At 34.0% G+C, this 27,789-nt stretch overlaps 2 protein-coding genes and 1 long non-coding RNA gene across 3 annotated transcripts; 2 read left to right on the forward strand and 1 right to left on the reverse strand.

Moving 5' to 3' along the window:
• Window positions 1–1,037: 1,037 nt before the first annotated feature.
• LOC132173888 (respiratory burst oxidase protein F) lies at window positions 1,038–11,277 on the forward strand. Its single transcript, XM_059585561.2, has 14 exons — window positions 1,038–1,941; window positions 2,032–2,191; window positions 2,460–2,508; window positions 3,186–3,299; window positions 5,525–5,947; window positions 7,747–8,136; window positions 8,252–8,347; window positions 8,491–8,606; window positions 9,029–9,196; window positions 9,305–9,464; window positions 9,640–9,837; window positions 9,934–10,062; window positions 10,270–10,348; window positions 10,459–11,277. Exons 1-14 carry the CDS (start codon window positions 1,254–1,256, stop codon window positions 10,566–10,568), a joined length of 2,880 nt encoding a protein of 959 aa, XP_059441544.2. The 5' UTR covers window positions 1,038–1,253; the 3' UTR covers window positions 10,569–11,277.
• LOC132173889 (uncharacterized) lies at window positions 10,537–13,183 on the reverse strand. The gene is made up of 3 exons (XR_009439355.2): window positions 13,095–13,183; window positions 12,837–12,962; window positions 10,537–11,330 (listed from the first exon to the last, which is right to left on the reverse strand). It is a non-coding gene; the product is annotated as an uncharacterized LOC132173889 (long non-coding RNA).
• Window positions 13,184–24,420: 11,237 nt separating this feature from the next.
• Window positions 24,421–25,053, forward strand: LOC132173296 (late embryogenesis abundant protein At1g64065-like). Its single transcript, XM_059584752.2, has one exon. It carries the CDS (start codon window positions 24,421–24,423, stop codon window positions 25,051–25,053), a length of 633 nt encoding a protein of 210 aa, XP_059440735.2.
• The last annotated feature ends 2,736 nt before the right edge of the window (window positions 25,054–27,789 follow it).

Below are 27,789 nucleotides of genomic sequence, written 5' to 3' on the forward strand. Positions count from 1 at the left end.
CCCAGTCCAACCGCGTTTTGCCACAGAGCGTAAAAAGCAGACAAAGAAAGCCAAACGGCTCAGATATTATCAAATAAATAAATAAATAAAGGACAAAAGAAAGCCAGAGATACAGGAGGAGGGATGGGCACAAGGACACCCAAACGATTTCTTTCCCCTAGTGGTCACAAGGCACTTTCCAAGGCTACAACAAGCCTACTCTCATCTTGTTTTTTTTTTTTCTTTTTTAATTATTATTAACTTTAATTATTTAAAGTAAATAATAATTTAATAAGATTTGTGATTCTTTTTGAACTCTCATTTTAGTTTGTTAATTTATCACTTAAACTACCCTCATGTGTGAGTGTGAGTTTAAAGAATAACCTTATTTAGTATAGGAAAAATATTATTTTTTCTTTTTGGTGTCCAACTTCCTTTAATTCCATTCATATTTTTTTTCAAATATACCATTAAATATATTATACAAATTTAATGATGGATTTAAAAAAGAGTTGGACAAGAAATTGACAAGAGTTAATAGTAAGTCTCTTAGTAAATTTTCATACGACTGTTATATAAATAAAATGATGTGGTAATAAAAATCAGCCAGTCTCAAGCTAAAAAATCTTTCTTAACCAGTCTTTAATGAAATATTTAAAGAAATGAGATAAACCGTTGAATCAAAGTTTGAACTTATAACCTTCTAATGTTTTGTTAATTAATAAACAAATTATAAGTTGAATCATTTAATAATTTTACTAGTAAAATGTCAAAATGTTAGGTATTATTGTATCCCAATTATTTAGAAGAACACCTATACATGCTTACATTTGAGTTGAGTGAATAACTAAATTCCTTTTTCTTATAAATTTAAATTTTTTTAATGTAATGAATCATTTTAATATAATTTTAGAACAAAGATTGAATAAGTTACCCCATCTAGAAGAAAAGATTATATGTGCTAAAACAAATATTTAGAATATTTATATATGTGCACAATGTTCCTCTGCATGGCCCCCCACTTGCTCTCCGCTATATATAAAATCCTTGTCCTCTTTCTTGCTTTCTCATTTTCCGAGCCCTTTGCTCCCGCGTACATGTCCTTTCTCATAGATTCCCAACGCGTCCGACGACTTTAAAAAATTACTGTATCTCACTCCCTCAATCGTCAATCGTCACAGCCATCCTCCATCTTTCTCTCTCACGAGAATATTATTTCTTATATATTATTTATGTTTCTTTTGCTGGTTTTTAAATTTATAGTGCATTGAACGATGAAGGGCGACAATCCAAGGCACGAACGGCGTCGTTGGGCCTCGGATACCGTTCCCAACAGAGCGTTGAGCACCGAATCATCGCCGGCTGGGACGTCGGATTACAATTCCGTTGAGGAGTTCGTTGAAGTCACGCTCGATCTTCAAGATGACAACACGATCGTGCTTCGGAGCGTGGAACCGGCGACGGTCATTAATGTCGATGACGGAGGATCGGAGCGAGGCGGAGCTCAGGCGACGGTGTCGGCGTCGGCGCCGGCGTCTAGGTCGACGTCGATCAGGCGGAGCTCACCTAACAAGCTGCGGCAGTTCTCGCAGGAGCTGAAGGCGGAGGCGGTGGCGAAGGCTAGGCAGTTCTCGCAGGAGTTCCGGGCCGAGCTGGTGCGGCGGTTCTCGTGGGGCCACAGCCACAGCCACGCGTCGCGAACTCCGTTGGCTTTGGCAGTGTCTCAGAGCGGCGCCGGAGCTGAGAACGGCTACGCATCGGCTATGGAGGCTCGTGCTCGGCGGCGGGAACGGGCTCAGCTTGACCGGACTCGCTCCGGCGCACATAAAGCGCTCCGTGGACTTAGATTCATTAGCACCAAAACCAATGGCGCCGTCGATGCATGGAACCAAGTCCAAAGCAGCTTCAATGTCCTCGCCAAAGACGGCTTTCTCTACCGCTCCGATTTTGCGCAATGCATAGGTACAATTTGTCGAAACTCTTTCTTCATCGTGATCTGAAATTCTTTTTCTTCATTTCTGATTTTCCTTTTTTTTCACCATTTTTTTACAGGAATGAGTAATTCGAAGGAATTTGCTCTAGAGATGTTCGATGCTTTGGGAAGGAGACGACGGCTGAAGGTTGAAAAGATTAGCAGAGACGAACTCTTCGAGTTCTGGTCGCAAATCACGGATCAAAGCTTCGATTCACGGCTCCAGATCTTCTTCGACATGTGCGCATACATAATTAATTTATTAATTAATCCAATGATTAGTTTCAAGCTTTTGTTTAATAATTTGTCTTAAAACTTTAATTAGCATTATGAAAGATCGCACTATCTCTCAACTATTCACACAGAGAATCCCCCAACTTGTCAATCATTATTCACCAATCAGTTTCAGTTTCAGTACGTAAATCGAAAGGACAAAACCGTCTTTTCATATTTTTCGAATTATGACAAAAGTGATTAATTTTAATATCGACCTTCTCTAATATTACAGGGTGGACAAGAACGAAGACGGTAGAATCACTGAAGAAGAAGTTAAAGAGGTACGTTTCTATCCAAATGAAAGCTATGCTTGTTAATGGGTTTGAAATTTCTTTTTTATTTTTTGGGGGTTTGAACAAGTATTCTGATTGGTTCTGTTTGTTATTAAATAATTTATATTGAATAATAATAATAAGTTTCTTTGGCAAGTGAAAATATGTTAGCGTGCATGAATCAGTCAACTACGTTCAGATTCCAGTAATATAAAATTTGTTGAGGAGCCAAAGTGACTTTTGTAGTCTTGCAGAAGCTTCTTTCTTGGTGTATATGAAGCATACAGGGTGTCGTTTTGGGTTAATAAAAAATCAACGTTAGGCAGGAGTCGGTGACCTTAAATCCATGAAATTCAAAAACTAACAACCCAATATAATAAAACTAGGAATTAAAATCTTCATATTTCGTGCTCTATGACGTTTCCCGTGCTCCAAAGCATCTTCTTTTTTCTATTTTAGATGGATTTATTTTCCAAGAGTTAGTGAACTGTAATTAATGCCGGTCTTCGAGAGCTTGAGGGGTATTGGGTAGTAGTGGACACTGTCGTCTCTAATTTTTGTGAAATTTCTTTGGAGATATTAATTATACATCATTTTCAGTGGGGTTGGTGGTGGGGGCTTTTTGGTCATCTCGTGTTGTATTTAATTTCAAAAATTCATTTTTTTTTTTTTTTGGTTTTCTTTAGATTATCATGCTGAGTGCCTCTGCCAACAAGTTATCGAGATTGAAGGAACAAGCAGAGGAATATGCAGCTCTTATCATGGAAGAATTGGACCCAGAAAGATTTGGCTACATTGAGGTGGGTATTTTTATCTATCTTATAATTGAAGAGCTTTTGTTAATTATTTTTTTTCCTAATAAAAATTTTAACAAATAACTCAAAAAATTCGTTAACTAACATAGCCAATTAGTACTACCCATGCCATTTTTTAATAAAAAATTTGTACTAGCCATTATATATATACATATTTGACTAATTATTAATGCGCAGACATTATAGACCTAAACCAAGTAAACTCGAATTAATTCGTTTACTTTGTTCTATAGTTTTATTTTTAAGATTGGTTTCTTCACGTTAATTAATTAATTGGATGTCTGCCATATCCATATAGGGGAAAATAGTGACCATCAATTTTTTTAGTCTTTATTAATAAGACTAGTCTTAGTGTTTTGGTTTGACCTTGTTGGTGCAAGTCCATTGTTAGGCTACAATTCACCGAAATTTCCAGAATATAACTAAGTTTCAACCATGCAACCAAGAAAGTAAAAGATCAAACGTGAACAAACTACTCTTATTTATCCAGAAAAGGAAAAAACAAATAAAAAAATAAAGCTGACTTCGCGTGGGAAAACATTTTGTGGCTGTTGAAAATTTTGTTGTTTGTTTCTGTTTTCGTTTTTTGTTTTCAGTTTTTGTCTCCTTTTTAACTGTTTTACATTCCTTCAGTACCGTTGGATTGATTTGATTTTCTTTGATTTTTTTCAAGATAATAAGAGGGAGTTAAAATATAAAGATGATTGAGATGGGTGTCCTTTGTTGCATTGTATTAGACCATGTCTTGGCTATGTGTTATAGACCATGTCCACAGAGCTAAAAGTAGAGGTTGTGACACAGCTATAGTCCAAAGTTATTTATTAAGGAGCATTATTCAAACCTCTAAATCTAGCTGTATTCAGCAATATTTTATTTCACAGCAATAATTCAGTAAGTCTATGAATTTTGCCCCTGACTTCACCACCATTTTACACTTTCACTAAACTTAAACCACACTTTTTATAAAACTCCTTCAAGTCAAAGTCAACCTTATTAAGAAATAGAAATTTACTTTGTTAATTGTTCCAAATTTCAGACATGTCACCATTCTTATCTTTAAAACACTAAACATATAATTTTTTTTAGAAATACTAAGGTCAATAAGTTTGGCCCATATGCCCTTACAATTAATTATTGGATTTGTAGACTTTTATGTAGATCCCACATAAGTTAGGGGTGGACCCTACAAATTCAATGGTTGATTGTAAGGGAATATAGGCTAAATATGAGAAACTTATTGACCTTTTAACATTTTTCAATTTTTTTTTTAAAGAAATGCTATAGTGCAATAAAAAGACTATTTTTTGCTTATAAAAGTTCTAGGTAGCAAGAGGCCACAGGCCCCATCTGTAGTTGCTATGGCCCCACCCACTGATGGGGCTTGTGGCCTCATGCCAGTCCTTTTATTACACTATAGCATATCTTCGTTTTTTTTTTTTACTATTTTTGACAAGTGACTGTTTGTGATTAGGGGCATAATTATATTAGTAATTGTATTGATAAAACAAAGAATTAAGATTCTCTTCAATTTCAAGTTCTCAAATTATAAAATTTAGGCCGTTTTTAAGTATCGAAAAACTTAAAAAATACCACGTATTAAAAGGTGACATATTAACACTTATGTACAAACGAATCTTCTTCAAATAACTAAAAGACGGCTTTTAGCTCAAAACTTGTTTACAACATAAAGAGCAAAAATTTAATAAAAATATACCTAATTTTTAACTGGAATATGCCACATTTCTAATATACAATATTTTTTTTGAGTGTTTTAATGGTTAAAAATACCCTAAATTTTCGTAATTTCAGAGCCTATAGAAAATCCTGTTCCGGCATTGATATTTAGTGATATATTTAAAGCATCGTGACCCACTGACCCTATTACCAAGTGCCGTTCCTGCTATACATAGTAGCGTTCCCATGTGGAATTTTGAAATTCCTACAGTTTCACATTATCCACCATCATATACACGAAAGCACGCGTACGTTCTGTATTGTCGATCGTTGATGGTGATTTAACAGGCAATATGACATGTTCAAGATCATGGTGTCCCCCACCCGCACATGATTCAACCTATGATGACTTTTTTGCATTGTGGCTGACAAGGCTGTATTTGGCAACCGCTATTTATTTATTTTTTTTTACTTCACTTTTTGTTACCAAACAATTTCTTTTACTTTACTCTCATTTCCGCAAAAAAAATGTGCAGTTATGGCAATTGGAGACGCTGTTGTTACAGAAGGACACGTACCTTAACTACAGTCAAGCGCTGAGTTACACGAGCCAAGCGTTGAGCCAGAACCTTCAAGGGCTGAGAAAGAAAAGCTCAATAAGAAGGTGGAGCACAAACTTGTTATACTATTTGCAAGAGAATTGGAGGAGACTTTGGATTTTGACCCTGTGGATTTTGATCATGATTGGGCTGTTCTCATGGAAGTTCTATCAGTACACGCAAAAGGATGCCTTCAAAGTCATGGGTTACTGTCTCCCTACAGCCAAAGGTGCGGCTGAGACTCTCAAGTTCAACATGGCTCTCATTCTCTTGCCTGTGTGTAGAAACACAATCACTTGGCTCAGATCCACCAAGCTTGCCTACTTTATACCTTTTGACGACAATATCAACTTTCATAAGGTACGTACACATCAACCCTCTCGTTCATTGGCCTTTATTGTTGCTTCGTTTATACGTTATCTATTTTGGACCCATTCCCCATAATTTTTTCCCACCGGAGACTTCATGTTTAAAGTCAACAGCGATTGACTTTAAACAACGAGTGTTCTACAACATTTACTCGTTTTCACAATAATGGCAACGACTGCACTCATCACATCTATGTGGGTGCATTACCATAAACGCATCCAAAGTTGACAACTGCTAGCTAGTTGCTTAATATACTGTTATTATAAGGTAAGCAAATGTGTATACGTCATCAAAACTCAAAAACAGTGACTCTTAGAAACTTGTGAGTATGTTTGTTAAAGTGTGTTGGGGGGCAATTTTTTGTTTTTAATTATATAAAAGTAAAATTTGTTTTTGTGTTTATTGGACAGTTTTCTTTCAACTAGTCTATAAAATTATTATGTGTTTCTTTATAGACTGGATTGGACTAACTTCTTCAAATCTAGTAATTTAGAAGTAAACCCGGTCCTTTTAAGAGTATTTTTTTTAAAAAAATTTTAAGAGTGCTTAAGCGAAATTTTTGGACTGAAAAATGAGAAAAGAAGCAAATTGTGCTACTCAATCAAAGATGTTCAGGAAGATTTATACATATATAATTCAATAGACAAACCATTCTCTTTTTTTTTTTTTTTTTTTTTTTTTTGTCTGGGCACTAGATAATCCATGCACATTCGGTTTCCATCTGCCGATATATAGTTTATTTTTACACCTAGTAGTCCTAGTCCACAAGGTTTGTCCTTGAATATTTCAAAAGGTGATACCTATTTGATTTTAGCTTGCGTAGGAATATCTTTTGATTTGATATGAAACCAACCCCATATTTTTAGTAGTAGAATTGTTGTTTTCTGTATTCCCAGTCCCAAACCTTTTGTCCCCACATTTTCATACTCTTGACTCTTCCTTCTTCCGGACGCTAAAGTTCGGTCTTCCCTAATTAACAAAGTACCCAGTTATGTTAACTTTTACCATTCTGGCCGGTCTGGAGAAAACATCTAATACTATTTTGTTTCATCATCATTATTATAGTTGTCGTAATAATAATAATGATGACAATAATACTAATACCAATACCAATAGACACGGCTCATTTTTTGAGCACTCCCAAGATCTTTCTCTAGCATTGCCGTAGGTAGGAAATTGACAGAGACTTAAATCCCAAACTACGTTTCACTTCAGAAGCAGGAGTATTCCCAAATTTTTGTTTAAGTTACTGCAGACCCTTATGACTTATTGCCATCGAAACTTGATTGCATACACAAATGTTGTTTGTGTCCAATTTCTGCATCAACAAATTGCAGCATGCCATTTAATCCATATAAGAAATTCAAACTGCTAAACATGTACAGTTAGAGCATTGTGATATTTGTGTGCTGTGATTTTTAATCATAATTACTATGACAATCTAAATTAGGATGATTTCATATCTGGCTTGGGTCCGAAAAACTTGAGTTTCTCAATTAATGTATATGATACATTGTGTCATGTCTGGGTTAAATGGATGGGAAGACAATAGATCATATTGTAACTTAGATGTCTTTTTCATTTTCAAAGGTTTGGCTAAGCAGTCTTCAAGAACCATGACATCCCAGTGGACTGTTAACTGCAAGAATGACAAAGTTGATCTATAGAGGTCCTGAATTTCAATATTCTGAAAACCTCGGCTAACTAAACCTAAACCTTGTTAGAACACTTAATGTATAAACTACCCTAAATACGTGTTCACTTTTCTTTCTGTAAATTGCTTTGTGCAGACAATTGCTGCAGCCATTGTAATTGGTATCATTCTTCATGCTGGAGACCACCTCGCATGTGATTTTCCAAGGCTTGTAAACTTGCCTGAGGACAAGTATGAGACCATTTTTTTAGATCGTGACTTCGGAAAACTTAAACCCAGTTATATTCAGCTGATTAAAGGGGTAGAAGGGGTGACTGGAATTGTAATGGTGATCTTAATGGCGGTTGCATTTATACTTGCAACACGATGGTTCAGACGGAGTCTTATTAAGCTGCCCAAGCCCTTTGATAGGCTCACTGGTTTCAATGCCTTCTGGTATTCGCACCATCTATTTGTCATTGTCTATGGTTTGCTCATCGCCCATGGCAGATTCCTCTATCTTGTGCACAAGTGGTACCTCAGGACGGTATATATATATATTTTCGTATACTTTTTAAGTGATATTTTATATTTTCAACCACGACAATGTTACTTTTGCTGAGAAGAGTTATCTGACACATTAAGTTCATGCATGCATGCAGACATGGATGTATCTTGCCGTTCCAGTTTTACTATATGCTGGAGAAAGGACCCTGAGGTTCTTTCGGTCTGGCTCCCATACTGTCCGTCTTCTGAAGGTGAAGATAACTTTTACTCACCACATCTGTCATTTATTTTACTGCACGCTTAATTTGCATATATGCCTAAGGTGTTTTCTCCTCTTAATCCATGGTTGGCTCTCTTTAACTTTTGATTTTACCTTGAATTGTAAAATGTTTAGGTTGCCATCTATCCGGGAAACGTTCTTACATTGCAAATGTCGAAGCCACCCCAGTTCAAGTACAAGAGTGGACAATACATGTTTGTCCAATGTCCGGCTGTTTCTCCATTTGAGTGGCAAGTCACCAAAGCTTTCCCGAATTATGCAACATATATTTTTTGGGGAATATTTCAGCAATTTACCGCCATTGCTGCTAGTATAGTAATATTTAGGCAAAGCTATTCCCCATTACTTCTCAACGAAAACCTAATGAATGTGGCTACCCCAACTCTCAACTATCTAGATGCTTGTGCATATTATATGATGCTTAATGACATTGTTTCAGTCATAGTTTGAATGTTTTGTGTGTGAGAACATATGCTGAATGCTTAACATTTAATGAAAATCTAAAACTTCAGATAGTTTGAATGGTTCAAGTATATTTTTAGACCATGAATATTTGAAGGATTGAATTAGCAATACGCAAGAATACCTCCTCGCCCTGCATGCAATTTCTCTTGATCCTTTATAATAATATGCCATGATTTATGTATCCCAGGCATCCATTTTCCATTACCTCTGCTCCCGGAGACGACTACCTTAGTGTTCACATAAGGCAGCTAGGTGATTGGACACAAGAGCTTAAGAGGGTATTCTCTGAAGCTTGTGAAACACCTGGGGCCGGAAAGAGTGGGCTTCTCAGGGCTGATGAAACAACCAAGAAAAGGTACTTTTTTGTACTGCTTTAATTTCTATTGTCTTCCCTCTTTAATCATTAGCATTTAGTGATTACATTACTTAATATGTGAAATTCCTCTCCGGAGATATATAACAGTTTGCCGAAGCTCTTAATAGATGGACCTTATGGTGCCCCAGCACAAGACTACCGGAAGTATGATGTCCTGTTACTTGTTGGGCTGGGGATTGGAGCAACACCTTTTATCAGTATTCTAAAAGATTTGCTCAACAACATTATCAAAATGGAGGAGGAGGCAGTAAGTAACTTGTTCTATTTTTCTTGTCACTAAAGATATTAACTTTTAAGCTGCAAATACTTAACATATACTCGTTAATTAATCTGTTTTAATATTCATCGATATATTACAATGCCTTTAGATTAAAAGAGTATTGCGTCATGAAGAATAACAGGATCAGTTTCCTTGTCTTCAGGATTCAATCTCAGATGTCAGCAGAATATCAGACCTAAGTACCAGAAGTACAGATTCTTCAACGACCAATAGGGTCAGTCCAAGGCGAAAAAAAACTCTGAAGACCACTAATGCTTACTTCTACTGGGTGACTAGGGAGCAAGGCTCATTTGATTGGTTTAAAGGGGTAATGAATGAAGTTGCTGATCTTGATCAAAGGGTAAAAAACGAATGTTCTTTGGCATCACCTGCATTCTTTTTGTTGAAATTTCCCCGAGTTTGGTGACTGTAACTTGTCAATTTGGACTTCAATCAGGGTGTCATTGAGATGCACAACTACCTGACTAGTGTTTATGAGGAAGGAGACGCCCGATCAGCCCTCATTACCATGGTGCAAGCACTCAACCATGCCAAGAATGGAGTCGACATTGTTTCTGGCACTAGGGTAAGCTCTTCGATAATTAATCATTCTCATACTCATACTGTAACAAACACCATTCATCATTCATGCCATCTTAACCTAATCCCTTGGGCGTGCTCCTATATTCAAATGATCTCAGAACCGACGAATGTGACTTAGTGGTTCAACTTTAGGCGCTTCTTAATTGTTTTTGTTAAATCACTACTTATTTCAAAAAGCTTCTATTATCAGGTCCGAACGCATTTTGCAAGGCCTAACTGGAAGAAAGTGTTCTCCAAGATATGTTCCAAGCACTGCAATGCAAGAATTGGTGAGACAAATCTCCATGAGCCCATACAAAAATATATATATATATATATATTACCAGATTCAGGTTTCTTCTAATGCTAACATTGTGGTTTTTTTGGTGAATTGGATCAGGGGTATTTTACTGTGGGGCACCAGTTTTGGCTAAAGAACTCAGCAAGCTCTGCTATGATTTCAATCAAAAAGGTCAAACCAAGTTTGAATTCCACAAGGAGCATTTCTAGAAGACTGGGGGGTGCGTATATACCTCCTGTTTACACCCTCTGATCACTCCACCATTCAAAACCATTTTTTAATATGCTAGAAAGAGAAGGAACATAAATTGAATCATTGTACAGTCCTGGGTGGAGAAAAGCATATAGGGTATTTTTTATTTTTTTTTTGGTTTAGACTACAAACAATATTATAGTTGATAATAGATTTAAATTCTTAATGTTCCACCACTGGGTCTGCATCTTCTACACCCATATGGGGACAGATAGGAAGCCATAGGTGGCAGATGATGTGGAGCAATATTATAGTGCGGTACAGCTACAAAAGAGTAGTTGAACTAATGGGTAATGATGTGAGAGGAAGCACGCTAGAGACTTTGTAGATGATGGGTAGAAGAAGAAGACAGTTTTGGAATGGGAGAAACTGAGGTAGGTAATTGTGGACTGTCTGGAGGTGGTGGTGGTGGTGGGGATCTTTTATGGCATATCTGTTGACCTTTTCCAATTTTTTTCTTCATTTGGGGCCCTCCCAAGAGAATCCTTCTAGAAACGTGGACACTGATAAGGATGTCCACATGTTTGGTTCTTAGAATAAGGAAAACATGTATAAATCACCTTCATATTTTGTCCTATACTAGAGAGAATTATTGTTAGTTTATCATGGTATATCAATCTGTAATGAATAAAATTTATATTGATTGGTTACCATCATTCTCTTCAATGTCTTCTTTGTCCTTAGAGTTTATGAGTTGGACCTGTTCCACCTCCTGATTTCTGCAATGAAGCTGATTTTTTATTTTGTTCTAAAGAATTGTGGTAAACCAATATGTATATTATAAAGAAATTATACTATTGAGGAGAAAGAACAAAACACAAAAGAGTTGGAGATGATTCTGCCTTAGAACCCTGTATTCACTGTTATAATGGTCAATAGGATTACATATTTACCATGCGGACTTGATTCTATTAGAATCATCTTTATCTTATTAGGTTGATGTTATAGTGTTCTTCAATCTTTGAATTTTTTTTTTTTTTTTTTTTTTTTTTTTTTTTTAAAAAGGGTTGATTTAGTGAGATAAATGTATAGTATATAACATTTCTCGAAGTATAATAAGAGTAATGATATTTACCACATTTTTGGTAAGTGTGGCATTGCCAATCGGTCTTTATTTTTTATTTATTTATTTATTTTTTTAATAAAAGTTGATTGATAATGTCACATCAACAAGATAAAAATGCGGTTTCTAGCATTTTTCTTATAATTATAATAATGAATTTAAAGAGAAGATATTGTATTATAGTTATATAAAATGTAATATAATGTGATAGGGAAATAATATTTTAGTACTTTAATGCCTTTTTCAAAAAAAAAAAAACAAAACAAAAAAAACAAGCAAACAAACTATTTTGGTTTCATGGTAAGATATGTAAACTCCTAAAATATTAAATTACTCTTAATTTTAATTTCTATATTTTAAACCGGCTAAAGCTTTTAAACGAACTTGCCAACATAGTCGTAGCTTGGGAAATCATGATCTTTAAACAAGAACGAACAACCATCAAATGTACCATAAAAAAAAAATAATAATAGTAATTAAAAAAATAAAAATCACATTACTTTACGTGTGGTTCGGTGTTAAATACTTACATTCACCACTTCGAATACTCTTAAGGATTACATTGTGCTCATTAACTTTTTTTGTCTACAATACAAAGGTCCCTATTTATAGGGTAGTATCTAAATACAAGTATAGTAATCAAATTCTCTTAATTTGATTCCAATCCTAATATTTGATTAGGATCAACTCATAAATAGAAAATATTTGATATCAACCTAATTATGGAATATACAAAAAATATAATATATTTTTCATATTTTTTAACATCTTAATATATTTTTTGTATATTCTAACAATTTTCATAAAAAAAAAACTTGAATATTAGTCATAGGTTAGCGGAAGTTGAAATCATAGATAGGTCTTAAATAATAGAATGTTGTGTATGTGCATATGATGTTATAACCTTGTAACTTCGGCTATAATTTGTATTTTTATGAGCTTTGTGCTCTTGTGATGTAAGAGTTATATGCTTGTGATCCTTTTTTATTAATGAGATTGGAATGATTTTCCTTTAAAAAAAAAAAATCAACTATCTAAATATTAACCAAATATCCAGAAAGAATATTTGTTGAAGATCAAATCTGGAAACTGAATTTCAGTACTGCCAAAAAAAAAAAAAAAAAAACAGAGAAAGGGACAACGCCCTACTCCATATACGGACCTCTTTATAAGTTCATTTTGGGAAAGATGGAGCCTCTAATTAAAGGCCTTCTGTCTTTCTCTTGTGCCCTTGGGCCTATAATACCAGGTCATTGCACTTAAACTACCTATTTTCTTTCCCTCTCTCCTGTATTGTTCATAAAAAATTAAAAAAAAAAACAAAAACAAAAACAAAACAATAGTAATATGAAAACATGATATAAAGCATAGATATTAATATAAAAGCAGTATGTAAAATATTTAGAAAATGTGTACTTACAAATAGTAAGGCTTTGATTTTAACTTGAAGGTAGAACTTCCATTACATGAATCATTTCCGTGGAATCTTGAAACATTAAGAAAATTTTGAAATACATTTCTTGGAATGTAATCAAGATTTCAGAAGAGGGAGAAAGAGAAAAAAATTAGACTTTGTGATCAAGAAGGACTTGATCCCTACTTCATTTGAATGCTGTCTTAAATAGGCAAAATATACTTTTTTGAGAAAGATGGAGAGTTCTGCATTGAAAGTTAGGTAATTTGTTTGGGTAACATGCCTCTAGAAAAGCAAATTGTCTTCTTGCATCGATGGCACTGTAGATGAATAGTAATTTGTTGGGCTACTATTTACTTTTGCCTTTACATGTTGATGGCACTATTCATAAATAGTATTTCTTCCAAAATAATTGAAGGTAAAATTTTACGTAAGAAAATATAGGCTTTATTTGAATTACTATTCATATATATATAGCATTTTTTATAACCGCCTTCAAAAACGGTTAGGGCAGTTATTAATTAACCGCACACTATTTCAGCCCTAAGTAAAATTAATGGAGATCTCTCCCTAATCTACTTGATAAATTGATGTAACAAAAAAGGCTAACATATTCGGCCCAAGATGGTGAGAGAAAACAAAACAGTAAACAAGTTTGGGCCCCAAACATTGTAAAAATTATCTTATCTTGTTAAAAATTTGTCCCAAACTGAAAGAATGTGCCCGAAATTGAATTTAGATCCAAACAAAACCGGTCTATCCCAATCTGGGTTTTTGGGAGACCTTAAGCAAGTTATTAAAATATAGTCTTGTTAGGGAAGTCAATTTGTCCTTTTAGTGTTTTTTTTTTTTTTTTGCTTTGTATTTTCTAAGCTTGTATCACCCGGGAATATATATATATATATATATATATATATATAAAGGAATTTTGGGGTATATTTTTGGCGTTTACCAAAAAATGACAAGATTTTTTTTTAAAAAAAAAAAAATTATTTTTAGTTTCTTGGCATTTGCTTTGTCATGTCTAGAATTTACTAGCTCCTAAAAAATGCCAAGAGACAACTTTAGTGGCATTTTCAGAAAATGCAGATAAGTTAAACTCCAAGAATCATCTTGGTTTTTGTAGTGTAATTGGGTTCGTATCGAGTTATAGATCTTATAAAAAATTATTAGCCTAAACATCGCGTGTTGAGTTCAAATCTTGTCGAGACATGAGTATAAAACTATATACGTCAATCCTAACTCGACTAATTTAATTAAACAGGTTATGCCCCTTAGCTCTAAACTCGCTAATTTTGAATTGAGCTCATATAGAATTTGTGAATTGCGTAAAAAATTGTCAGTTATAGTCCAAAGTGGTCCCAATTTGGGCCAAAATTATCTGTAGCTAGGGCCGAACTGCCCAAGGAGGCTTCTCAAAATGGCATTCCTCAACTAAAGCGCCGCAGATTTGATCATAAGTTACTTGGGCCACCATAATATGGGCTTCTATTGGGTGACCCGTTTCACTTTATCGTTATCCTAATAAGATCCAGACTCAAAAATAATTAATTAATTAATTTAAGAAAAGTCGCTAAGTTAATTTGAGGAAGGAGATTAGCAAATAAATCCTTGTAAAGTAATATTACCTGCGAGAGAAAAAGATTAACGACCTTTTCTGCCTATACTCTAAAATATCTCCTATTTATGAGTTCTCTACGAGCTAGGTTGAGTTGAAGAAGAACCATGGAATTATAAATGCTATTGGATTTCAGAAAAATACCTAGATTATTCCCAAAATGAGGGAGGATTTATTTTAATTTTATTTTTCCTAATATGTGGAACGCTATTTTTATTTTATTTTATTTTTTAATTTGTTTCAAATTCTTATTATGATTTAATCAGATGAAATAGAATTCTAATAGGATACTATAATTAAGCCGCGATGTGTAAAAAAAAAAAAAAAATTAGAGTTTAATAAAACAATACATGCTTTCAACTCTGTGTCCTATTGTGGTTCAAATAGTCTATTTCTTTTTCCGTTATGACTTCTAATTTTCTCAAAAGACGATTATTTTTGCCTATAAAGTCAATGTTAATAAATACACATAATATTTGTCTTTTTTTTTTTTATATATAAAAAAAAAAAAAAAACCAATTATCTTTTCATATCACTACAAAAAAGTTAAGATTTATTGACTTACCGCTACTAACGTGTCAAGCCTATTGACACGTCACTAATGGTTAGTGACGTATCATTAGTAACATGTGTGGCAAGTCAAACAACAGAGTATCACTAGTGAGACTTTAGTAATGTGTGAATTTTTGACATGTTACCTTTAAGTAACATTACTAAAACTTTTTTTTTTTTTTAACAAAAGAACCAATTTCATAACTTAAATATATCCTTGCTCAACAAGTACACGTGGGAGAGTAATGGTAGGAAAATCTACCAACCAAAGATGCATAGTTACAAAATCTAAAGCAAGCTTCGCCAGACTATGCGCCACCTCATTTGCTTCACGGGGGACATGCGCCACCTGCCACTCTTGGAACTGCTACAAATTATTTCTAGTGTCTTCTGTCACTGTTCTATATCTCCCCAACCACGGCTCCCTCCTGCGAAGAAGTTGAACAACCTCAAGGGCATCTCCTTCGAGTATGATCTTTCTCCAGTTCATTCTCCTGCCTAGCTGGAGAATGTTATAGTGCAATAAAAATATTATTTTTGTCTCATAAAAGTTTTATGTAGCAAAAGGCCACAAGATCCTATAAGTGGGTGGAGCCACAACAACTAAAGATGGTACTTATGACATTTTGCCACTTAAAACTTTTATGGACTAAAAATGATCTTTTTATTGTACTATAGCATTTTTCAAATTTTAGTAACGTGTCAGATTTGACACGTCACCCTCAAACTTGATACGTTACTAAAGTTTAAAAAATTATTAAAAATAAATAATTTTTCTTTTTCAAATAATATGATGGACTCTAGGGGTGTCAATGAACCGCCCGCTAACCGTTTAACCGTATCGGTTAACCGCTATAACCGCCTAGCGGTTAACGGTTATTGGGTTTACTAACCGTAACCGCTAACTGCCTTTTTATATAATATATTTTTATAATTATAATTATAAAAATATTTATACATATAACATAATCACTTGATCATTAAATCACAATTTAAGTATTAATATATTATCACTATAATTTATATGATTATATCATATAATCACTTGATCATCAAATCACAATTTTTTTAAAAAATAATTAAATCACAATTTGAGTATTAATATATTATCACTATAATTTATATGATTATATCACATGATCAATTGATCATTAAATTATTTGATTGTATAATAACAAATTATACATATATAATATGACATAACTCATAAGTATACCAATTCATAGTAATACAACAATTAAATATCTAGAGACTTATTTTCAATGTATGTTATAAACTTATAAGTCTATATATGTTATAAGTCTATATAAGTCTACATATTCATATGAATAATATAAATGTATAATATCAATACTTAATCATATGATTCAATGACAATTTAAATACTTTATTCAAGACTTCAAGTGAATCATATTATCAATGTACAATGATGATATGATTCGTATAATATTAAATTAAGTAATTGATATTGGATTAAACAATGACCAATGTGTTACTTATAAACACAATTTAAGTATTAATGTATTATCATTATATGTTGTGACAGTTGTCTGAATTCTGAACATTTTTTTATATGTTGTGTTGAATTTTTTTTTTTTTTTAATATGTTTTTTTTTTTTTTTTTTTTTTTAAAGTTAACCGGTTATGATTTAATATTTAAGGAAATTTTTTTAAAGTACAAGTAAATGTAAATTTTGGATCAAATATTTTTAATTTTTCAATATGGACTCTTTTTATTGCAATTGGGCTCAAGAAGACACTAAAAATACAAAAAAAAAAAAAAAGGTAAAAAAAAGCCTAAAAATGCCCAAAAGGCCCAAAAAGCCCTAAAGGAAGTCCAAAAAGCCAAAAAAAAAAAAGGCCCAATTTTGAAAAAGAAGTTAGCGGGTGGTTATTTATTTCACTAACCGCTAACCGGCGGTTAACTGCTAACCGTTAACCGCTAGGCCGTTAGCGGTTGCGATTAGTGAAATCTACTAATCGTAACCGCCTTGCCACTCCTAATGGACTCCGATTTTTAAAAATCCAAACCCAGCAGCAAATCAAAATTTTAATAGATCAATCAAAAGTTTTGAACTTGGAATCTAATTTTACTACTCACTCACTGTGTGAAATTAGAGAATACCCAAAACCATAAACCTGCAACAGCAAAGAACCAGAAAAATCAATATGTTTAAAAGCTAAGACAAATGACAGAAAAATCAAAAAAATTATCCATTAGAGTATACGATGTCCATTCCCCAAGTGGATTCCCTTAAAAAATTAAACCAAAACAATCAGAAAAATCAGACCCAAAAAAATTTCAAAAGACCCAAACCCAGCAGCAAAAGAAATTTCAAAATCCAAAAGCCAGCAAAAAAAAAAAAAAAAACAATCAGATCTTCTCTTCTTCTTTTCTTCTCCTTTTCTTTTTCTTCATCCCAACTAAGAGAAGAGGGAGCTGGGGGGTATACTGAGCGTGAGAGTGCAAAGAGAGAAAGAGAGAAAAAGAGAAGAAGAAAGAAGAAGGTAGCGTGCGGGAGGAAGAAAAAAGAGGGAAGAAGAAAGAAAAAGAGAGAAAGAGGGAAGCCAGCTAGCGCATGTTTCTAATGCCCATTGGTGATGTGTGTCCAACTGGCACGACACCAATGGGATGACGTGGCACAGGTGGCACGTCACCACTTTATCTTAATTTCAAAAAATAAAAAATAAAACTTTGACACGTTACCAATTTGAAAACTAAAAAAATAAAATAAAATAAAATAAAACTTTGACAACTTTAGTAATGTGTCAAAGTTGACACGTCACCATTTGGTGAATACGTTACCAATTAGAAAAATAAAAACAAATAAAATAAAATAAAACTTTGACAACTTTAATAACGTGTCAAAGTTGATACGTTACCAATTCGAAAACTGAAAATAATAATAATAATAATAATAATAATAATAATAATAATAATAAAACTTTGATAACTTTAGTAATGTGTCAAAGTTGACACGTCACCAAATACTTTGACACGTTATCAATTCGAAAACTGAAAAAATAAAATAAAGAGGAATGATACAACCCCAACTTGGGGCCAACTTTTTTCTTATTTTTTAATTTGAAAAAATAAAAAAATAAAAAATTGAAAAAGTTTCTGAAGCAATAATTTTTAGGAGAAACTTCACTTACCCCCCAAACTTTCACGCTTTTTGCAGACACCCTCCCATTGTTCAAAAACTCTCACTTTCATGTATCAAAGTTTTAGTTACGTTCACTTTGACCCTTCCGTTAGGATTTTCTGTGAAATCCTAATGGAAGGAGTCACACGTGCCGCGCATTTGGGAAAAAATTATTGAAAGCCCCGTTTTACCCCTGAAGTCTCTTCTTTCTTTCCCTGCTTCTACACCATTTAAATCAAAATCTTCTTCTTCTTTTTTCGTTCCACTTTTCTTTTTATTTTTCTTCTTCTTTGGGCAGCCCCGCTTTTCTTGTTCTTCTTCTTCGCTTCTTCGTGCTGACCATTTCATCATTCTGCTTGGATATACCCATTTGATACCCATTATGGATCAAGCCGAGAGTGAAGTCAGTGAAGTGATCGACGTAGGAACAAGAACCAACAATCCAATGTGCAAATGTGGGAGGAGATCACGCATCTTAACAGCATTCACACTACCGAATTTCGGTAAAAGGTTTTATACATGTGCAAATTACGTGGTAAGATTTATTTTGGCATTTTTATTCGGTTGGGGATGGTTACGGTTTTTAGCTGTGTATTTGCTGCAACTTTTTTGGTTAGTCGAAAATGTGGGTGGAGTGTTTTGCTGAAATTTGTTTGGTTGGCTGAGTATTTGAGCTGGGAATTTGGTGAGATTTTTTTACTTGGCTGGGTATTTGAGCTGGGAATTTGCTGAATTTTTTTGGTTGGCTGGGTATTTGAGCTGAGTATTTGCTGAAATTTTTTTGATTGGCTGGGTATTTGAGCTGGGTATTTGTTGAGATTTTTTTGCTTGGCTGGGTATTTGAGCTGGGAATTTGCTGAAATTTTTTGGGTTGGCTGGGTATTTGAGCTGGGTATTTGCTGAAATTTTTTTGATTGGCTGGGTATTTGTTGAGATTTTTTTGCTTGGCTGGGTATTTGAGCTGGGAATTTGCTAAAATTTTTTGGGTTGGCTAGGTATTTGAGCTGGGTATTTGTTGAATTTTTTTTGATTGGTTGGATATTTGCTAATTGCTGAGATTTTTTTGCTTGGCTGAGTATTTGAGCTAGGTATTTGCTGAAATTTTTTTGCTTCACTGGGTACTTTGGTTCTATATAAGTAATAGTCATGATAAATGAGTATGGTGATTTGGTTCGATGTTTTTGGTTAAATGGCCATGCTAGCTGAGTATGGTTTAAGGTTTAGTTTGTTCATGAAATTGGTTGTGATATATTTTGATTCATTTTGAAACTCTAGGAAGGATTTAGAATGAAGCATTTTTGGTTGATGCCAAATACATTATTTTTGTCCAGAAATAGTGTTGGTAACTTATGGTACATAATAGTTGTGTGAGATCTCATTTATGTTGATCTGATTGTGTAGAATTCTGAAAACCGTGGATGTGGGTTTTTCAAATGGGTAGATATGGATATTTGTCAACATGGTAAGCGAGTAGTTTCAAAACTATTTGAGTGGCACAATTTGAAGACTGAACTTGGGCAGATTGGAACAACAATCTCGAATGAAATTTTGAAATGCAATATTGAAGTTGCTGAATATAAGGCCAAAAAGGAGGTTGCATCTGTTAATTTTGAAATGCAATTACAAACGCAGAAGAACAAATTTCATGCAAAGGAGATGAAGTACCGATTTGCCTTAACATGTTCATTTATCCTCCTTGCTGTATTGATGTTTTATCCTGTGTCTAATAGATATTCCTCAAGGTTGATGTTGCCCTGAGCATGTAATGAAATGTATAATGGAATGTGTAATGCAAACCTTATGGTGTAATATATTTTCTGGTGTTGTTGTCAACTTTTTTTGTGTGAGACAAGTAATTTACATAGTATTGTTTTGTGCGATACAAGTAATTTACCTACTGTTGTTGTGTAAGAAAAATAATTGACCTACTATATTGTGTAAAACTTGTAAAATAGTGTAATACTTGTAAATTTGTTTTGTAAAATGTTAACATCCAAAATAATTACCATCCAAGAAGCCACCACATTGGCAAACAACATGAACACCAAATATTACAACCTGTATGCATGTCACAAAATAATTACATAACATTCATTAAGTATATATTGAATTATTGCTAAACCCTAAGTATACAGTGACTTTTGGCTAAAGCATGCAGAATATTCCAACAAAACATTAAACAAACAAACCCTAAACCCTAAACAGCAATCAAACAGTGAGAAATAAACCATTAAGTATGCACTGAATTATTGTTAAATCCTAAGTATGCAGTGACTTTTGGCTAAAGCATGCATAATATTCCAACAAAGCATTAAGCAAACAAACCCTAAACCCTAAACAACAATCAAACAGTGAGAAATAAACCATTAAGTATGCACTGAATTATTGCTAAACCCTAAGTATGCAGTGACTTTTGGCTAAAGCATCCAGAATATTCTAAGTATGGACTTAATTATTTCTAAACCCTAAATATGCAGTGACTTTTTGCAGTGAACAACAGCAATCAAACAGTGAGAAATAAACTCTAAGTATGCACTTAATTATTGTTAAACCCTAAATATGCAGTGACTTTTTGCTAAAGCAAACCCTAACAGACAGTTAAGTTTCTTCAATCGACAGTAGCCAATTAAAAAATGGAAAAATCCCCAACATTTTGCTAGCATCAATTCGACCAAAGAAAGTGGACACGGTCTTTATTCAACCCACTAGTACACAAATCGTTTTTTATTTGACAGACTTTTGACAATAAAACCAAATGACCCCCAAATAGACAACATTCGACAATAAAGGGGACAACAATGTTAAACTCGACATACAGACAAAGGGGACCACAATGGTTGATGACTCGGCATACCTATAAATAAAACGACCAAAATCATTTGACAAAATGGACTATATCTGGAAAAGATGGCAGTGACGAAGAAGACGGCTCACGGACAAATCTTCCAACGCAACTATACGAGACAGTCACTGGGTGGAATCGCGATTTAGGGTTGGAGTTGGTTTACTTGGGTGGAATCGCGATTTACACTCACTAGGTTGATTGAGGAAGATCAGTGGTCGTCGGCCCACAGTGTGTTCTTCACGAAGATGGCTATCCAAATCCTTTTTCAATTTTGGAGTTTTTGGCAATTTTCAGAAAAAAAAAAAAAAAAAAAAAAAAACAGGGTGTTTGTGTACACATGGTGGTATCCAGGGTAAAATGAGGCTTTCAATAATTTTTTCCCACATGCGCGGCACGTGCGACCCCTTCCGTTTGGGTTTCACAGAAAATCCTAACGGAAGGGCCAAAGTGAACGAAACTAAAACTTTGATACATGAAAGTGAGAGTTTTTGAACAATGAGGGGTGTCTGCAAAAAAGCGCAGAAGTATGAGGGGGGGGGGGGGGGCCCATAATTTTTATTTTGGTCATTCTTTTATTTGGTATTTTCAAAAAAATAAAAATTATATTTTTCTTCATAGTAATGACCATTTTTTTTTTTAAAAAAAAAAGTTGCAATTATTATGAATAAAAATGCAATTTTTATTTTTTAAAAAAATACCAAATAAAAGAAGGACCAAAATAAAAATTATTACTTCATAAACTTTTTTAGTTTTTAATTTAGTTTGTCTCATGAAGGCACTTCTGAAGCAAAATAGAATTTTTATTTTTAAAAAAATACCAAAAAAAAAAAAAACCAAAATGAAAATTATTGCTTCAAAAATTATTTTTATTTTTTATTTTGTTATTTTTTAAATTAAAAAATAAGGCAAAAGTTGGTCTTAAGTTGGGCAAAATAGTTTGGCCTTTAGCATTTTTCTAAAATAAAACTGACAACTTTAGTAAAGTGTCAAGTTGACACGTCACCAAATGCTGACGTGTCAACTTTGACGAGTTACCAATTCAAAAATTGAATAAATAAATAAATAAATAAATAATGCTTTGACAACTTTAGTAACATGTCAAAATTTGACATGTCACCATTTGGTGATGTGTCAACTTTAACACGTTACTAAATGGTAACATGTCAAATTTGACACGTCACCAAATGGTGACATGTCAAATTTGACACGTTACCAAAGACTTTAGTAATATGTGAGAAACTGTCACGTCACCAATTGGTGACGTGTATAAAAATCATGCACTGTAGACACATCACTAATCCCATATTTTTTTGTAGTGCATTGATATAACAATCAAATGAGGCAAAATGTCAAAGATATAATTTGAAATCTTCACAACTCAGACATTATCTATGACATTTGCAATAGCCTCTTAGGCTATTATAACACAATATCTATGAAAAATCAACGTCTCAATCAGTTTTAGATTTATAGCAAATTCCGGCGAATCACGTCTTTATATGCGGCTAGGTCTTTGATTCTCTAGCTTTTTTTTTTCCTCCGCTACTAGTGCTTTATTAATATCAATCCCTTTCGCTGCCTTTAACATAATAACAATTCTTCTTTATGCTTGATAACTCCTCTGCTATCGGTCTATGGCTTACTCTCAGAAAAAGAATCATAAGAAATCACATAATATTTGTCTTAATTCTTGCTTCTTCAATGTGAATTTGAACACTTTCCTTTCCCCATGAATGATGTCGCTCTTAAAATTACAATTGGACTTGTGATTAATCATTATTAAATTTTGACACAATTGAGTTTGTAATTGATCATTATTAAATTTTGATTAAATAATAATTTTAAAAGTCACCTTATTTTTTAAGTAAGACAAGAATGATATAAGAGAGAAACTGAGAAAGTAAGTATATAAGCACTTTCAACAAAACTGGAAGCAGATTCTTTTGTTTGTGTGTGTTTTTTTCCTTCTTTTTCGGACGCATGAATCTTTCACTCCCTGAGATTATGTTTCTTAAATTAAACTGACTCACAGCCAATTATTTTGAAAGTCTCTCTGTTTGTCAAAGTACTATAAACCCAAATTTGTATTATTAATTACAAGCCTGTATTTTATGATATTTTATATTTTCTGTTCACATCTCTTATAATATATATTTTCCTCCAATATTTTGTTTCTTTATTCACTTTTAATATGTTTTTTCGTGGTCCAAGTTCTTCCTTTCTCCTTGCCTTATATTGAAAGAATATAATTTTTTTTTAAAAAAAAATACTACATTAACTCCCATTTTATAAGGTTAAGTATTTAAACTATTTTATTATTAACATATATTTTAATTGCATAACAGCTATATATATATGAGGAGTGTTACAAATTTCAAATTTTCTTTCCAAAAGTTAGTTTTCAAATAATGTATTATTATTTTATGAGATTTATTATTTTGAAGAGTGTGTCACCAACTCATGAGATGGTGACACATTATTTGAAAAAACTTTTAAGAAAAAAAATTTGGAATATATATATATATATATATATATATATATAAGTAGAGATTTTCGGCAGCATGGGGTCATCCCAGCGTCTACCAAATTTGACGTGGCCAATTTTTTTTTTTTAAATTGAAGAAGAGAGATATTAAAGGGAAATCCAAATTTGAAGTATTAACACTAAATTTGAAGTATTAGCACCAAATTTAGGATGATCGAATCTCTTTTAGGTGATACAATCTCTAAAGTGTTAACCTTCCTACTCTAGATTTTAGTTTTGAAATCCAAAAACAAGTTTTGAGGCATTAAAAATTAAATATTAGCTCATAAAAATTTAACTAACAAAAAAAAAAAAAAAATTAACAATTTTTTATTTATTTATTTATTTTTAATATATGTCAAAGGCAGCCACATAGCAGGATATATATATATATATATATAGTCTGTTAATGTCGTTTCTCAAAAACTCTGTTGCAAAAAAACACCTGATAACTTCCACACGATGGTCACGAACACACCGACACGGAAACATTCCGAGACTTTTGCCGCGCGCTGACAACTGGACTTCACTCTCTATAATTCACGCGGTTTATTGGCTTAATTATGACGCTATCTATATATCACATTCTTCGCTCATAAGAATCATAGCGCCCATCACTTCTTCAGTCTCTCCAATCTCTCAGAATTATGACTGAAGAACTTTACGCAGACCGACGTTATCTTCGGAGAGACGACTTAGAGTTTTCCACGTTCAAACACGGAGATCAGGCTGATCAGCTAAGCCGGCCGGCGAGGAGTACAACTGGGAGATGCTTCGTATGTGTTCTCGCCGGATTCGTCGTCCTGAGCGTCGTCGTTTTAGTTTTTGCGGCGACGGTGTTGCGTGTCAAAAGCCCGGACGCAAAACTAACGTCCGTCACAGTGAAGAGCCTGACGTACGGCGGTTCACCGTCTCCGTCGTTTAACGCGACGTTAGTTGCGGAAATGAGTGTCAAGAACATGAATTTCGGGTACTTCGAATTTGAGAGCGGCGTTGCTAACGTGCGATATGGCGGCGTGATTGTTGGGAAGAGGAGAATAGTTGGTGGGGTTTTGAATGCTAAGGGGACGATGAAAATGAATATAACCGTGGATTTGACGGCGTCAAACGTGTCAGAAATCGACGTAAATTCAGGGGTGTTGGAGCTTGGAAGCTATGCAAAGCTGAGAGGAAGAATTTGCTCGATGAAGATTCTAAAGAAGATGAAGACTGCGGAAATGAATTGCACCATGACTATTAATTTGACTGCTGCCACGATCAACGACTTATTATGCAAATAATGTGATGGTTTTGGATTTTTTTAATTTTTTTTTTCTTTCTTTCATTGTTTTATACTATGTTGTTCATTTTTGGTTGTGAGATTTTTTTGTATGGGTTGTATTCTTTTATTCATTAATGTATATATATATATATAGTTTGGGCACAATTTTTGCACTTGGGTTTTTTTTTTCTTCTTCTTCTTTTTTGGATGATTGAGCTTTCATTAAAACCAACAGAACAAAGAAACACCAAAGCCTGGAACAAAAACAGAGGAGGCTACAAATTAACAGCCATCACCCAACAAGACATAAAGAACAACTAGAGCAGCAAAACTGCAGCACCAAAAGAACAGAAAACACAGCAGCAGAACACGACCAGACCCTTAAATCAGAAGCTCCTCATTAATGTTCCACTTTTGTGAAAGAACCATATTCTCCATCCCCTTCCTATTGGTTCCCCAAGATTCTGGTTCTTACTTCCCAGAAAATGACCTTCAGGGTATTATGGTTTTTCCTACAATTTTTTTTTATTTTTTTATTTATAAATTGATATAATATGATTGATAAAATAATTAAAAATTTAATAATTTTAAATCTTATTCCTAGCTCGAGCTTAATTGATCTAGGGAGTTTAATTAGCATATTAAATTCAATCGATCGGGCCATAGCCATAGGGTTTGACAGTAGTTCGAAAAAGAGTTCCAACTGAATCGGTACTGTGTGAACCGTGCTGAGCTTTTACACTGAAATATTCTTTAACTGTTCTTTTCATTCTTCTCTGGAAGAAAGAAAGAAACTTCTCCTTCTAATTAATGCAGATTTTAAAAAACACTGTAGAAAGTGTATGGTTTGGATGTGGATTTAAAAAAATTGTATAGGTTTCAAATCACAGGCAAGGAGGTGCGATTTTAAAAACGCACAATTATAAGGTTAAATTGCAATTTTACTAAACACTTAATTGTGATTTTAAAAATTGCGTTTTCCAATTACACATTTTGTAATCATTATTTTTTAAAGATTAATGCTAGATATTATATTTTTTTTTTGTCTTATAATTGTCTAACAGTGTTGATGTGACATTCTTAATCAATTATTAATTTTTTTTTGGAGAAACTTCAGAAAACCCCCCTGAACTTCTAGCCATTTTGACAAGCACCCCATAAATTTTCAAAACTCTCACTTAGGCCCCTTGAACTTTGGTTTGCTCTCACTTTTGACCCTTTTAACGTTAAAGTTAAACAATTTGACTTTTTATACCCATTTTACCCTCCCCAAAACTACGTCGTTTTGTGTCCTAAAACTACAACACCTACCCAGCCCAAAACGACGTCGTTTTAGGCAAATTTTTTTTTTTTTTTTTTAAAGAAAAACAAAATATTAAAAAAAAAATTAAAAAAAAAAAGAAGAAAAGAAATCGGGGTGGCTGGAGCCACCCCCTGGCCAATTTGGGGGTGGTCGAACCACCCCCATGGCCAAGGGGGTGGTCCGGCCACCCCCTTGGAAAAAAAAAAAAAAAGGGGATCGGGTGCTTTTGGGGGTGGCCGGACTACCCCCAAGGGGCTGGGGGTGGTTTTGGCCACCCCATACGGCCTGGCCACCCCCTTGGCCAAAAAAAAAAAAAGGGGGATCAGGTGCTTTTGGGGGTGGCCGGACCATCCCCAGCCCCTTGGGAGTGGTCCGGCCACCCTCAAATGCACCCGATCCCCCCCCCCCCCCCCCTCCATTTTTTTTCTTTTTTTGGCCTTTTGGGGGTGGCTGGACCACCCCATGGCCAAGAGGGTGGTCCAGCCACCCCTAGACCGGCTAGGGGGTGGCTCGATTTCGTTTTTATTTCGTTTTTATTTTTTTAATATTTTGCTTTTTTTTTTAATTTTTAATTTTTTAATATTATGCTCAAAACAACGTCGTTTTGGGTTGGGTGGTGATGTAGTTTTGGAGTCCAAAACGGTGTAGTTTTGGAGTCCAAAACGACGTAGTTTTGGTTGAGGGTAAAATGAGTATCAAAAGTCAAATTATTTGACTTTAACGTTAAAAGGGTCCAAAGTGAGAGCAAACCAAAGATCAGGAGGCCGAAGTGAGAGTTTTGAAAATTCAGGAGGTGCTTGTCAAAACAGCTGGAAGTTCAGGAGGGCTTTATGAGTTAGTCGCAAATACAAACGGACCCAATATGCACAAGCGGAATGACCAAATCTCGAAATTGCATAAACGTTGTTTTGGCCATTTGGACACAATTGTTTATATACTTCGGAGTTATCTAGCTGTACTATTATTATGTAGATTGTAACCAAGATAGCTAGAATGCCAAATGCCATCATATTAGACATATTTATATATACTAATATAGTTTGGGTCTCCCCTAAATCAACTCTCAGGCCAGCTGCAAGGGGAAGCAATGAAATCAATTAATTGTCCAAGGTCCTCAAGAGGAACTCAATCGGCTGTGAATCACGCCTCATGAAGCAGGTCACTAGTTCGAATCCCTTCTCCCCATTCTTTTGTGTGAACATGTCAACCAAAAAAATAAAAAAAATAATAATTAGTTGTCCAAGGCTTCCTAAGAAATAGGGCCATAAATGTTCTTCAAGGGGTACGAAGCTCAATCGGCTGTGGACAACGCCTCATGAAGCGAATGTCAAAAAAAAAAAAGAAAAAAAGAAAAAAATAGTTCTAAATAATATCATTAAAAGCATCCTTAAGAAACAAGTTTTCTTAAAAAATAGGATTAAGCGCTTTTTTTGGTATACGTGGTTAGGGCCT

Source organism: Corylus avellana, chromosome 3 (assembly GCF_965113065.1).
Source record: "Corylus avellana chromosome 3, dhCorAvel1.hap1.2, whole genome shotgun sequence".
Classification (NCBI taxonomy): Eukaryota; Viridiplantae; Streptophyta; class Magnoliopsida; order Fagales; family Betulaceae; genus Corylus; species Corylus avellana.